At 44.4% G+C, this 13,300-nt stretch overlaps 1 protein-coding gene across 3 annotated transcripts; it reads right to left on the minus strand.

The window, feature by feature from the left end:
- Positions 1–2,528: 2,528 nt before the first annotated feature.
- Positions 2,529–8,621, minus strand: LOC144606489 (serine/arginine-rich splicing factor 1A). 3 transcript variants are annotated; one of them, XR_013548955.1, is made up of 5 exons: positions 7,962–8,621; positions 6,157–6,383; positions 5,903–6,075; positions 4,725–4,858; positions 2,529–3,887 (listed from the first exon to the last, which is right to left on the minus strand). XR_013548955.1 is itself a non-coding variant. In XM_078422660.1 (5 exons), exons 1-4 carry the CDS (start codon positions 8,156–8,158, stop codon positions 5,275–5,277), a joined length of 792 nt encoding a protein of 263 aa, XP_078278786.1. In that variant the 5' UTR covers positions 8,159–8,621; the 3' UTR covers positions 2,529–4,858; positions 5,248–5,274. The 3 variants fall into 3 exon arrangements, 2 of the variants coding, with proteins under 2 accessions (XP_078278786.1, XP_078278785.1); XM_078422660.1 differs by adding an exon at positions 5,248–5,469 and having other exon boundaries at positions 2,529–4,858; XM_078422659.1 differs by having other exon boundaries at positions 2,529–5,469.
- Positions 8,622–13,300: the final 4,679 nt, after the last annotated feature.

Below are 13,300 nucleotides of genomic sequence, written 5' to 3' on the forward strand. Positions count from 1 at the left end.
CTCCCAGTAATTGCGTCACAATTGTTAATCCATCAGTGTTAACGTCACCACGCATCAACTACATGGAGCACATGGTCATCCCCATCCATGACACCTGCAAAAAAAAGTCCCAAGAGTAAAACTACGTTATACATTTGTACTAAAATAACTGAACTGTAATAATTCAAAGGCAACAACCTTACGTAATCTAGTTTCCCTGAGACTATTGCCATATAATCACTGCCAACTGTTAATATCTAATCCAATCTGCCACCCCACCACCAAGACTGCCCGTACTTTAATTATGCTCCATAAAAGAACAAAATAAAGCTTTCACCTCCCTTTAAGGGCAAGATTTGCTTCAAATTTAAAGGGAACTGTTCACCTATCTAAAAAAAATAATAGGATACAGTTGGTTCTAGAGGTGAAACAGCTATTAACGGCAATCCCCAAGTCAACAATTCCTTACTAGTCCAGAAATTACAACATATACCAGTGCATCCTCACACGGAAAATGCATTACATCGTTGGACAGAAGTTAAAACTAATTGCTCTTGCACCGGAGACCCAAAACATATTTTCTTTCATCTTTTCCAGTCCAATCAAACCCTTCAAGTCTATTTGCTTTTATTTAAGCACCCAACTGTGGACCACGCATAGAGTTGTTTTGATTTGGACATTTTCAAATTGAAAAGAGCAAGTTTCAGTTGACTGGAGGTCTAAAATGACTACCAGCAATACTATCTATGTCAAGTAATTTTGGGCAAAATGCCGTTTTTCATGTTAACTAGTAAGGACGTTTATCAATGGACACAGAGCTGAAATAAGGGATTTGGCAGAATTTATGCAGTTCATCTGATAAATCAATTCCAATTAAGGGGATTCAGAATGGAAACAATCATGCTACGGACCTTGGAGCTCAATAGACATATTTAACTCAGAATAGACAATAGGTGCAGGAGTAGGCCATTCGGACGTTCAAGCCAGCACCACAATTCATTGTGATCATGGCTGATCATTCACAGTCAGTGCCCCGTTCCTGCTTTCTCCCCATACCCTGACTACCGCTATCCTTAAGAGCGGATCCTAAATAAGGAATCGACGACGAAAATGGACCCTACAAATCTCAAATTACATCCCCCTCCCCACCCCCAAAAGCAGGACATTCTTCCTAATGTCAGAAATCAAGCAGGGTTCCTTTGATAAAATGCAAGAACGTGCAGAGTATGGGGAAGTAAATACATCCCAACTTCCAGTGTCAACAGTGTAGTCAAAACCTACATTTCAATCGCAGCAAGCAATTCCACCTTCAAGCAATTCCGCTACTCCTTTATGAGCACAAATAGTATGTCTTTGATCATTAGATTTTGTTGGGGTCGCCTGTTATAGGCAACATGTTTACGAAGTTTGCTCAGATCACACTTTTGGGCACAATATCCGAGGAAGGATGTGCTGGCCCTGGAGAAGTGGTTTACAAGAATGATCCCAGGAATGAGGTTAACCTATGATGAGCATTTGGCAGCACTGGGCCTGTACTCACTGGAGTTTAGAAGAATGAGGGGGGGACCTCATTGAAACAAACAGAATAGTGAAAGGCTTGGATAGAGTGGATGTTTTCACTAGTGGAAGTCTAGGATTACAGCTCATAGCCTCAGATCAAAGGACGTGCTTTTAGGAAGATGAGGAGAAATTTCTTTAGTCAGAGGGTGGTGAATCTGTGGAATTCTTTGCCACAGAAGGCTGTGGAGGTCAAGACAGTGGATATTTTTAAGGCATAGATACATTTTTGATTAGTAGAGGTGTCAGAGGTTATGGGGAGAAGGCAGGAGAATGGGGTTAGGAGGAAGAGATAGATCAGCCATTGATTGAAAAGACTCGATGGGCCAAATGGCCTAATTCTACTCCCTACCACTTATGACCTTATAACTGACTTAAGAAACCAAACCGGATTCATTCTATTAACTCATCGTGATAAGATATTATAATGACATCTTCCACTTCCGACCTGAATTCTTTATTTTATGCACAAGGCAACATAGTTTAATTTTCTGATACACCTTACACCAAAACTTGTATTGATAAAAATATGGATGACCAATGATCCATTGTAATGAGCTTAACCACTGGGAACAAGTTGATTCAAAACCAAAGACAGATTTGCTTCACTATCCTACAATAAAATATTCTCAATGGAAATTTGACATCAGAATAGGTGTAACACAGACATGGCTGATATCTGTGGCACCAATGACAATATTAGGGCAGCACAAGCAAGCTTTAATGCATACATCTGAATCAGAGGATATAAACTCTGAGCATGTATTTTGTATAGCTCAACTCTATGCCGCGTATAGAAAATATTTGTGAGCAGTACTTGCCTATTTCAAAAGCAATGAGTATTACTTAAGAACAAGAGCGTAAAAGATTAAAATGTTGTTTCTATGGAGAAAAGGTGCCATTTTCATAGTTAACATAGAAAGTGTGTAGATTCCAGTCAGAAGATAGAAAATACTCTGCTGCAATGAAATGCAAAATAAAAATCCAGCAACGGCTTTGTTGATCCTTTATTAAAATTCACAACATTCTTTGTCTCACTGTGTTTAGTCATTACACTCATCTTGTACAAGCTATCTAATGTCTCAAGGAGAGTGCATACAATACACACAAATGATGCTAACCACAAGATGTCTCTACTGCACTTCAATTAAGTGCTTTTGGGACAACCAATGGCAACACATCACTTTCTACTTTTCCATCCCTTTGTTAACAAAAGTAACAATTTTCTGGAGCAAAAAAAAAAAGAAAATCAACCCAAATTAATCCTAAAATGACCACCCCCACCCATCTTTAGTTTTAGAAATCACCATCCATCTGGCAATAGATTTTTTTTGATAGACAAAGTAGGAAAATGCTTTATCATGTTCTAATATACTTGAGCTGAAGAGTGTTTGATTACTCCGAAAAAGATGAACAATTTAGTGGTGGAATTACACAACACTATTGTAGATTATCTTGATTTTTCTGTTCGTTGTTCCATTACAATACTGAACCCAACTAAGGAACTAAACTTAAAACTACCAGCAGATTCTAGTACAACAAATGTAAGACCAATATATTACACCCTTGTCAATTAACCAAAATTTAGAATACTAATTTGCATCATAAATGTGGTAATACAACTTGTAAATGAATGGGAATATATAAAATGCATATTATTTACAGCATTTGTTGTGAACAGTTTGGGGATTACTCAAGGCTCCTGACAAAATTACACAAAATGGAAGCCAGACATCTGTTCACAAAATTATCAACCCAAACATACAATTAAAAAGTAATTTATTGTCAAAATGGATGTTAAACATTAAAGATGTAATACTTTTGGGCCAAAAATCAATCGATTTTATCAATCCCTTAAATTTGGAACTCACAGCCAATTCATATCTTTAACAAACACCCCATAATAAAATACAAAAAGTTAGATATCAGCCTTGTTAAATTGTTACCAAATCCTGAATGCCGAATCCATCCAAGGAGATTGCTCCTGCGGTACCTCTCCTGGTCCTGGGTTCACTCCGTTTACGAAAAAAGGCAAAAGGAACAAAAAAACAGCCAATCCCACGGGGCATCCATTGAACTCCAACTGATAAAAAAACAACAGGGAAGGGCTTTTCGAATAGCCAATTGTGGGGTTGAGGGGAAAAAACAAAAACAGAAAATAACAAACAAAACAAAAAAATCCACAAATACACGGTTTGATTGGGGCAGCAATCCACTCCTACAGCTCCTGGTAATATGATCCCGCTCCATGAATCCATGTTATGATCCTCCCTATCCTATCCTCATAATGAATTGAATCCAAAGATCCAGCTCCAAGGATTGGGATCCAATGAGCCCTCTCCAATCCAAACCTTTAATAACCAGCAAAACCAAAAAAGGAGGCAAACGTTAGATACAACAAACAACAAGGTTTATATGGGATGGGACAGTCATAGCCGTCATCTGGTCAATATATACAGATGCTTTGACAGATGAACAGCACAAACTGCAGCACACCCCTAGACAATATCAACATTGTTACATATTTTAACAAGTAACTTTATTTCACAATACCATTAAAAATGACAAATTACTATTGTAGTTAAGTATTCACTAACCCAACATCATCGTGACCCATGAATGGGCACATGATATAAGCCTTACACTTACTTAGCTACATTAAATTATGTCCATAGATACTGCTCAGTTTATTTGGAAAGTAAATAAGGGACATGATGTTGGACTAGTGGATAGAAATTCAAGCCCTGATAGCATGTACTACACGCACTTCAGTTACAACAAAATTTAATGGTGCAGTATTTACTTTCATCGACGCCTTCATTTCTAGTTACCATGTGAAATCTAGTAATTGAGTTGTACTATACATGTAATTCACCACTTAACTGTATTACAAACTAAATTGATGAATTTTTGATCCAGGTAACCAAACTGCTGAAATACAGCCATTTTACTTTTAATTCTTTTAGAAGTTTGTAAAGTTTACCAATGGGACTTCTGCTCAAAATGGTGAAAACCAATGCCAGACTAGTCACACAGAACATGCAAGCTCAGCAGTATTGATGCTGCACAGAACTTCGTAACGCGGCACAGTAACACCATAGTTCATGGATTATACAACCATTTGTACAAAAGAAGCACAACTTCAATACTGCCAAGTTTAATTGTGACAATAGCACTTGGAGTCATACCATTGCCTCCATAAATGATCAGATTCCTCCTCCTCCTCCAATTAGACACGATTTGATATTCCTAATATGACTGAAATGAGCTCCACAATCCTTTAATCCAAAGAATGCTTAATCCATCCTCAGTTGAGATATGTCTATAGGAAGATACATGAAAAGGTAAGATAAGGTACAACAAGGTTTTCACAGACATGTTTCACAACAGCCCTATCTACATAGCCTCCTACAATTCTTACATTAAGATTTATTCAATTCAAATGAAGTATAAACATTAACAAATTACTGCAACAGTTTACTGTTAATTCATGTCACGTTGACACCATTTTGAAACTTCCCAAACTCCAAATCTATTCTATCTATACAATTATCAGACCTCAGCAATGACGAGGGAATGTTAACAAAAGAGACCCAACCCTCTTTGCGGTATCGATTTTAAATTGTGTACTAAACTTGAATAAAACAAGTTAACGTGGATTTAAAAATAAAGAATCCATTCTATTTAAGGAAAAGAGTGGTGACGTTCTACCAGAAATTCCAGCAATGGATTTACAATCTAGCTACGCGAGCGTGATCTGCTATGACGGGGTGAGTAGCGGGGAGATCCTCTGCTTCGTCTGGGAGAGTAACTACGGCTTCTGCTGCGGCTTCGGCTACGGCTTCTGGTTCGACTGCGGCTACGTGAACGAGATCTTCCATAGCTTGGACTTCGTGGACCGTCAACTTTCACACGGATATATGCTGTTTCTCCCTATTGAATACGTGAAGAGAAATGTTCACTACTTTCAAATGTAATCCAGGAAAGCCACTGAATAAGGCTAATACTATGTTAGTTTTTTTTTTGTGAAAAGTATTACGTCCTTGTGCCACTCAGTGGCGACTTTCAACCAGAATAGTTTTCCTTGCAACTTAAGGCATGTTAAAGATAGTGCTGCAATCACAAACTTTTCGTTAAGGCAAAAAAAGGTTAAATTGTAAAACTCAGCACAATATATTTGCCTACATAAACATTAAATGGCCAATTTCCACAAGGATTCAAAGATTGTTGTATTAGCCATAAACAGAAACACATATGCTCAGGCAATTCCTTGTGGTTATTTTGCCTTACCTGCAGCTCCAAATGAATAGTTAAGTTACGGCTCTTAGTGATCATCTCTTAAGCCTTTCAGAATTAGGTTACATACCTCATGTGATCGAAATTTTGTGTTATCCAGCTTTCGTACAGCATAGCTCATATCTTCCTTGCGAACAAACTCCACGACACCAGTCCCATCACGAAAAACATCAGCGTAACATACATCACCTGCTTCCCGCATGTGATCTTTCAAATCTTGCCAACTACCACTGGGAGGAAGCCCTGGGAAAGTCAAGTTTGTTATTTAAAAAACCATGATATGTTGTTCAAAAATAAGTGAAAGAATTGTGATCTCAGACTCACCTGAAACCACCACTCTGTATTCTGAGCGCCTGGAGGGGGGCCCATATCTTCCCCTTGGTGTTTGACCACCGCCACCACCACCACCACCTCCTCCACCTCCGCCTCCGCCTCCACCTCCACCACCACCCCCTCTTCCAGTCCCTCTCCCACTCCGTGGAAATTCAACACGCAGACGGTATCCATCGTAATCATAACCATCGCGTCCATACACAGCATCTTCCGCGTCTCTGTAAATACAGAGAAACGTCAAATTTCACGTAGAAATTGACAAAACGGTAATTGGAGCAGGCTCCAAGTTTTAAAATAAGGCAGTACGGCCAAAACTTTATCATTCCATGTTCTCAAGAATATGAAATCTTCTTGTATTTGGGGTTACCGCGTGGTCCACAGCGTGCGCGGGAAAACAAGAATCAGTCACAAGTACTTCACTATCATAATGTAACACGCCATCAAACCTATGTGCTGTTTGAGTTAAATCGGATCTCACGTTTGTCTGCAAAGCATGCGGTCTTATTCTCACTTAGAGCTGCAGCTAAACAAAGGGCTTGCGTGGCGCGCTTTCCCTCTGCAGCAAAATGGCGATCAGACTGTAATAGATACAACCAGCCGGTTACATTTCAGATAAACACAACCAAAATTGTGCTCCGTATGGCACAAAAATCTTTCAGCGTGGCATGTATCGCGGTTTAAACATCCCCTTGTCCTCGGGAACCCCAAATATTTTACACAACAGAAACGAGGCATTCTGGTAACAAGCTTTAAAACAAAGCTGCACCAAGTTAAAACTAGTAGATAAATGTAACTCCGTCCAAATGCATTACCCCCCCCCCCCGAGATGTGTACACCACGAGGTTGCACCGAATACTCCAGCCAACACCAGCCGCCGGTCCCCGCCACACAACGTGCAGCAAAGCCAAGCTTAACCGGCTGTAAGGAGAAAACACACTGACGCCGAGCCGTCTCCCAGCCCCGAGCTACAGAGGAGGGATGCAACCTCCCCATCATTGCCAGTATTCCGCGGAGAAACAAACGCATCGAGTGGATCTCCAGGAGTAGGGAGTTGCATGTACTACTATGTATGTTTCCCCCCCCACCGGCCCAGATGCAATAATAACCTTCCCGCCGCCGCCCCCCTCCCTCCAGGAGCGCGGCGGCTGCCAGTAAGCCTGTCCTCCCCCGAGGCTGGGCAGCGGCGCAAATATAGCGGGGAGCTGCCAGCCGGGGGGGGGGGGAATAACGGGGGTCCCGCTCGGGAGGAAGACGGATGGTGGGGGCAGAGCAAGTGGAGAGATGGTGGGGGGACGGGAGGGGGAGATGGTGGGGGGATGAGGGCAGGGGTTGGCGAGTGAGGATATGGGGTGTAGGCAAGGGGAGAGAGTACATCGACGTAGAAAATAGGTGCAGGGGTGGGCCAGTCGAGCCAGCACCGCCATTCACTGTGATCATGGTTGATCATCCACAATCAGTATTCCGTCCCTGCCGTCTCCTCACACCCCCTGACTCCGTCAGCGCGCTAAGGTAAACCTAACTCTCTCTTAAAAGTTGGGGGGTAAGTAAGGTGAGGGGGGCGGGAGTGGGGTATGGCGGTGATAGAGTAGAGTAGGGTGTCTGGGGGGGGGTCACGCTTGGGGGTCATGGGGACCGGGGGCGCGCTGGGGGGTCATTGGGACCGGGGGGGGGTCATGGGGACGCGCTGGGGGGGGGGGGGGGGGTCAGGGCTCCCGAGACAGGGACGTGCCCGACTGGCCGGAGTGGGGGCGCACATCTGACCCCCTCCGTCCTGCCCGGTCCCGGCTCCGCTCTACCTCGGGTCCTCGAACTCGACGAAGGCGAAGGGCGGGCCGCCGCGGCGGTTCTTCAGGTCGATGTCCCTGATGCTGCCGTACTTGTAGAAGACGTCCTCGATGTCCTTGGTGCGGATGTCCGGCGGCAGGTTGCCCACGTAGATCCGACAGTCGTTGTTGCCCGCCGGCCCGCGGATCACGCCGCTGTGGTTTTGCATCCCGTTCCCCTCCAGCGCGGCGGTTGGTGTGGCTCCAAGTAAAAACTAAAAAAAAAAAACCGATGGGACAGCCGAGGGAGAGAGAAACGCCGAGAGTGTTTGCGCGACTCTGCCGGCGGCCACAACGCTCTGCAGTCTATAGAACTAGTTTGGTTAAACGTTCAAAACGAAAGCAAACGGGCCATGAAGGTTTGGGCGCAAGTCGCGGGTTCCAACCGCCGTCCGCCGCTTCCCGCGATCGCAACAAAATGGCGGCCGCTCCCCTCAGCTCCGGCCCGGGGAGTGCGGCGGCCGCAAGTAGTCCCGGCCCCAGCGGAGCGCCACCACACCAACAAAGAGTGCGGCTCTTCCAGCTCGGCCTCATGTTCCTAGGTGTCCTGTGGCAACTGCAGACCGATGTATTTGACGTTTCCCGATTTTTCAAGCCGTTGGACGTCTCTCACCCGGCAGGAACGGTGCGTTATGTTTTGGGTCGGGTGGGGGGGACGCCTGCGCAAGGATGCTGCGGAACCCCCCCCCCCGGGTGAGGAGGCGGCGCTGACGTCACGGAGCTTGGCGCGCTTGGTCGTCGCCTCCTCCTCCCCCGATGCCCGGCCGGCGGCTCCATGTCGCCCGCACACACCCCCCCTTCACACCACTTACAACGGCCAGACGCCAGAGACTGCAACAATATAGCTAGCGGCTGGCTGCTGCGAGATGGATGCGAGAAACACGCCGTCGCAACCGCACAGTTGGCCCAATCCAGCATTGTCTTCAGTGACTCTTAAACTTCCACAAGAAGCTCCACGGAAAGCATGCTGTTGGGTTGCATCAACGCTGCTTTATTTGTCACATGGGTCTTATAGAGGTGTAGCACATGATCTTATAGAGGTGTACATGGTCTTATAGAGGTGTACGTGATCTTATGGACGTGTGCATGATCATATAGAGGTGTACGTGATCTTATGGACGTGTACATGATCTTATAGTGGTGTACATGATCTTATGGACGTGTACATGAACTTATAGAGGTGTAACGCATGATCTTATTAGAGGTGTACATGATCTTATAGAGATGTACATGATCTTATGGACGTGTACTTGATCTTATAGAGGTGTAACACATGATCTTACAGAGTTGTACATGATCTTATAGAGGTGTACATGATCTTATGGATGTGCACATGATCTTATAGAGGTGTAACACATGATCGTATAGAGGTGTACATGATCTTATAGAGGTGTACATGAAGCTGGTGCAGATGGTGCATGTAGGACGGTGTGGGCAAGTTGGGCCGATGGGCCTGCTTCAATGCTGTATGACTATATGCATCTGCACAGTGAAATTCTTTTGCATATATTGCACAAGTAGGCGCTGCCTTGTTTTGGCGCCATTTCCAAAGTCCGGTCAGCCTACGCTCGATGTATTGGAGCAGTTCTCGTGAATTGACGTCCCTCTACTTGTCCAGCAATCTTTGTGTCCCATGGGCTCCTCCTACAGCTGACTTTGAAGGCACAAGAGGCATTACCTCGATTCACCCTCCTATCGGTGATTGTTCCTCCGGTTATGCCATCTGACGAGCCTGGTCCTGCTGACAGATGGGCCCTGTGGTCTGATGAGTTGTTTTTTAACAAAGTGCTAGAGTAACCCAGCGGGTCAGTCAGCATCTCTGGAGGGAAACTACTGGTGACGTTTCGGGTTGGGACACTTCCTCAGACTATTTGGGAATGGCTTGGCTCAAGACTGCAAAATATAGTAGAGAGCTGTGGATGTAGCCCAGCCCATTATGCAGACCGGACTCCCCACCATTGACTCCCATCTGCATTTCATTCTACCTTAGCAAATCAGCCAACGTAATCATAGACATCCTCCCTTGCTCATTGCTTCTTCCAGCTTCAGTCTGGCAATAGATACAAAAGCTTGAAAGCGGGCACTGCCAGGCTTCTGAATGGTCCTTCCATAAGCTAGGGTACTGTCCGATTCACCTCTACCCCTTTGCGGCCATCGGGCTTTGTCTATGGAACTGATGTGCGACTGAACTGAAATATACTCTGCACTTTGTACCTTCCCCATTGCTCTACCTATTGTACTTGCGTTTGACTTGATTGTATTTTTCTATAGTATTATCTGTTCTGATTGGATAGCATGCAAAACAAGATTTTTCCCAGTACTTTGGTACACGTGGCAATAATAAACCTAACCACTGGAGAATTCAATGTTGATGTTGGAGTAACAGCACGGCATACTCCACTTGTGTTGCTTGCAACGCAACAGTGTGAACAGTGTCAAATTCAATTTTAGATTAACTAACCAAATCTACCACTTGCATTCCTTCTTCTGGCTTCACAACTCTTTTATGCTTATCTTTGCACCTCTGGCCTTTGTCCAACCAACTGCCTATCAACCCCAACTGTATGCGAGTATCACTTGCCAGGGTTTGTCCTGCTTCCACTTCTCTTCCAGCTTTCTTAACCCCACCCCCTATCACAACAGTTTGAAGAAGTGTCCTGACCCAAAAAGTCTCCTATCCATGTTCTCCCTCAATGCTGCCTGACCTGCTGAGTTACTTCAGCACTTTGTGTCTAAACCTAAACACCACGTGGTTAAAGAGAGACTTGTATTCATGTGGTGCTTTTACAAATCTTTGGACCTTGGTTACAGCACAAAACCAAGCCCCTTGATCCACTAAGTCAGTGCCAACCATAAGCCAGTCATTTGCACTAGTGTTACATTGTTCCCTTTTGTTTTAGTCTCTTAGATTACACCACTTGCCTGCACACATGGGGGAATTTGCTCTGGGCGGGACATCTTGGTCAAGTTGGGCTGAAGGGCCTGTTTCTGTGCAGGCCAATTCTTGGTCAAGTTGGGCTGAAGGGCCTGTTTCTGTGCAGTCCAATTATTCCATGCTTCTGCAGATCCCATGTGCTTTAATCTTCTGGATCCTCCTACTATAAGGTTCCTTGTCTAAAGCTTTATTTATCTCTTTGGATACATTTAACAATCTGTTTTCTGGCCCCCTCATTCAACTCTGCCACATTGATGTCTGTGTTGGTGATGCATCTTAAAGTCATGTGGAACTTGAAAATGTCAATATAGATGTTGGCAGTTGATGACGTGACGTTCCGCACTTACGTCTAAGATGTCTTTGTTCTTCCTTGACTGACTTCCCCTCCACCATAGTTAACAGAACCCCTGAGTTCACCTCATTCCTTTCCGGCACCCCTGCCCTCACCCACTCTGCTCCAGGACATAGCAAGGATAATGTTTCCCTCGTCCTCACTTTCCATCCCACTGGCTGTTACATTCACTAATCATTCTTCACAATTTCCACCCTTCATCGAGATTTCGTCACCAGGCGCAATTCCCTCCACACTCCTCATTTGGAATTGCAAAAGGACTATTCTCTAATCCACACTTCCATCTCCACCAAGCAGTCCCCTTTTCATATGCTTTTTTTAAGTAATTGGAGCAGAATTAGGCCATTCGGCCTATCAAGTCTACTCCGCCATTCAATCCTGGCTGATCTATCTTTCCCTCTCAACCCCATTCTCCTGCCTTCTTCCAGAACCCCTGACACTCTTACTAATCAAGAATCTGTCAATCTCTGCCTTAAAAATATCCATTGACTTGGCTTCCAGGGTGCTTTCCCTGACCTCCTTCCCTACCCTTCCATCCAAACAGTCAAAGAGCTCTTCCATGTGAAAGTGTAATTTGCTTGCACTTCTTCGAGCCATGAGTATTGCATTTGCAGTTTGTGATTTGGTCTCCACACTGTAGAAACCACATGCAGACTGTGTGACTGTTATGTGGAGCACCTGCATTCACAGAGGCATGCAACATGGAAACAGGATCTTCAGCTCAACTTGTCCATGCCGACCAAGATATCCCATGAACGCAAGTCCCACCTGCCCGTGTTTGGCCTATATCCTCAACATTATGTATCCTGTTCAAATGTCCTTTAATTTGTTGTAGTACCTGCCTCAAAATACCTCTTCTGGCTGCGTGTTCTCTATACCCACCTCCCTATGTGTGAAAGAGTTGTCTCTCAGTTTCCTATTAAATGTTTCCCTTCTTACTTTAAACCTATGTCCTTTGGTTATTAATTCCCCAACTCTGGGTGAAAGGCATCTCTGTAAGATCACTCCTCAACCTTCTGTACTCTAAGGAATAAATTAGTCTGCTTAACCTCTCATAAGTTCATAAGTCATAGGAGCAGAATTAGGCCAAGTCCATGCCAACTAGCGATGATCCCGTACACTAACATTATCCTACACACTCGGAACAATTTTCAATTTTGTTTTACCGAAGCCAAATAACCCTACAAACCTGCACGTCTTTGGAGTGTGGGAGTAAACCAGAGAGCCCGGAGAAACCCCATGTGGTCAGAGGGAGTTCGTACAGACTCTGTTCAGACAGCTCAAGTAACAAGGATCGAACCCGGATCTTTGGCGCTGTAAGGCAGCGGCTCTACCACTGGGCCGCCCTCTTTACAACCCCAATATGACTTCTACATCTTTTCCCTTTTCATTACACATAATCAGGAATGTCTGTCCTAACCAGAAGCTGCCTTCACAAGGGATCTACCTCCTTCTGCAATGTGCCCTGTTTGATGGTAATCAGGATATTTGTAGTTTTCGAGATGCACCATGAAAACAGGCCCTTCAGCCCACCAAATCTGTGCAGACCATCGATCCCCCGTACACTAGTTCTATCCTACACACGAGGGACAATTTACAGAAACCAATTTAACCTACAAATCAGCAGGTTTTTGGGATGAGAGAGGAAACCGGAGCACTCCCCAGAGAAAATATACCTGGTCACAGGGAGAACGTACGAACTCCGTACAGACAGCACCCGTAGTCAGGATGGAACCCGGGTCTCTGGTGCTGTAAGGCAGCAACTCTTAACAGTGCACTGCCGTGCCGCCCTTTCCACAACTGCTATGTGATCTATTGAACGTTTCCAACATTTTCTATTTTTTATATTAGATAACAACCCTCTTCAGATCAAATCCATTCTTCCATCTTTGAGATGCCAACATCCTAATGTCTTTGGCTTCATTAAACCTTTCTGTTCACCGTTATAAATAGAACGAGGCTGCAAATGAGCCAGAGAGAGGAGTAAATAATTTAGGAGACATTGCGCTAAATTGTTCTAAGCTG

This window comes from Rhinoraja longicauda, chromosome 26 (assembly GCF_053455715.1).
Source record: "Rhinoraja longicauda isolate Sanriku21f chromosome 26, sRhiLon1.1, whole genome shotgun sequence".
In the NCBI taxonomy this organism is placed as follows: Eukaryota; Metazoa; Chordata; class Chondrichthyes; order Rajiformes; family Arhynchobatidae; genus Rhinoraja; species Rhinoraja longicauda.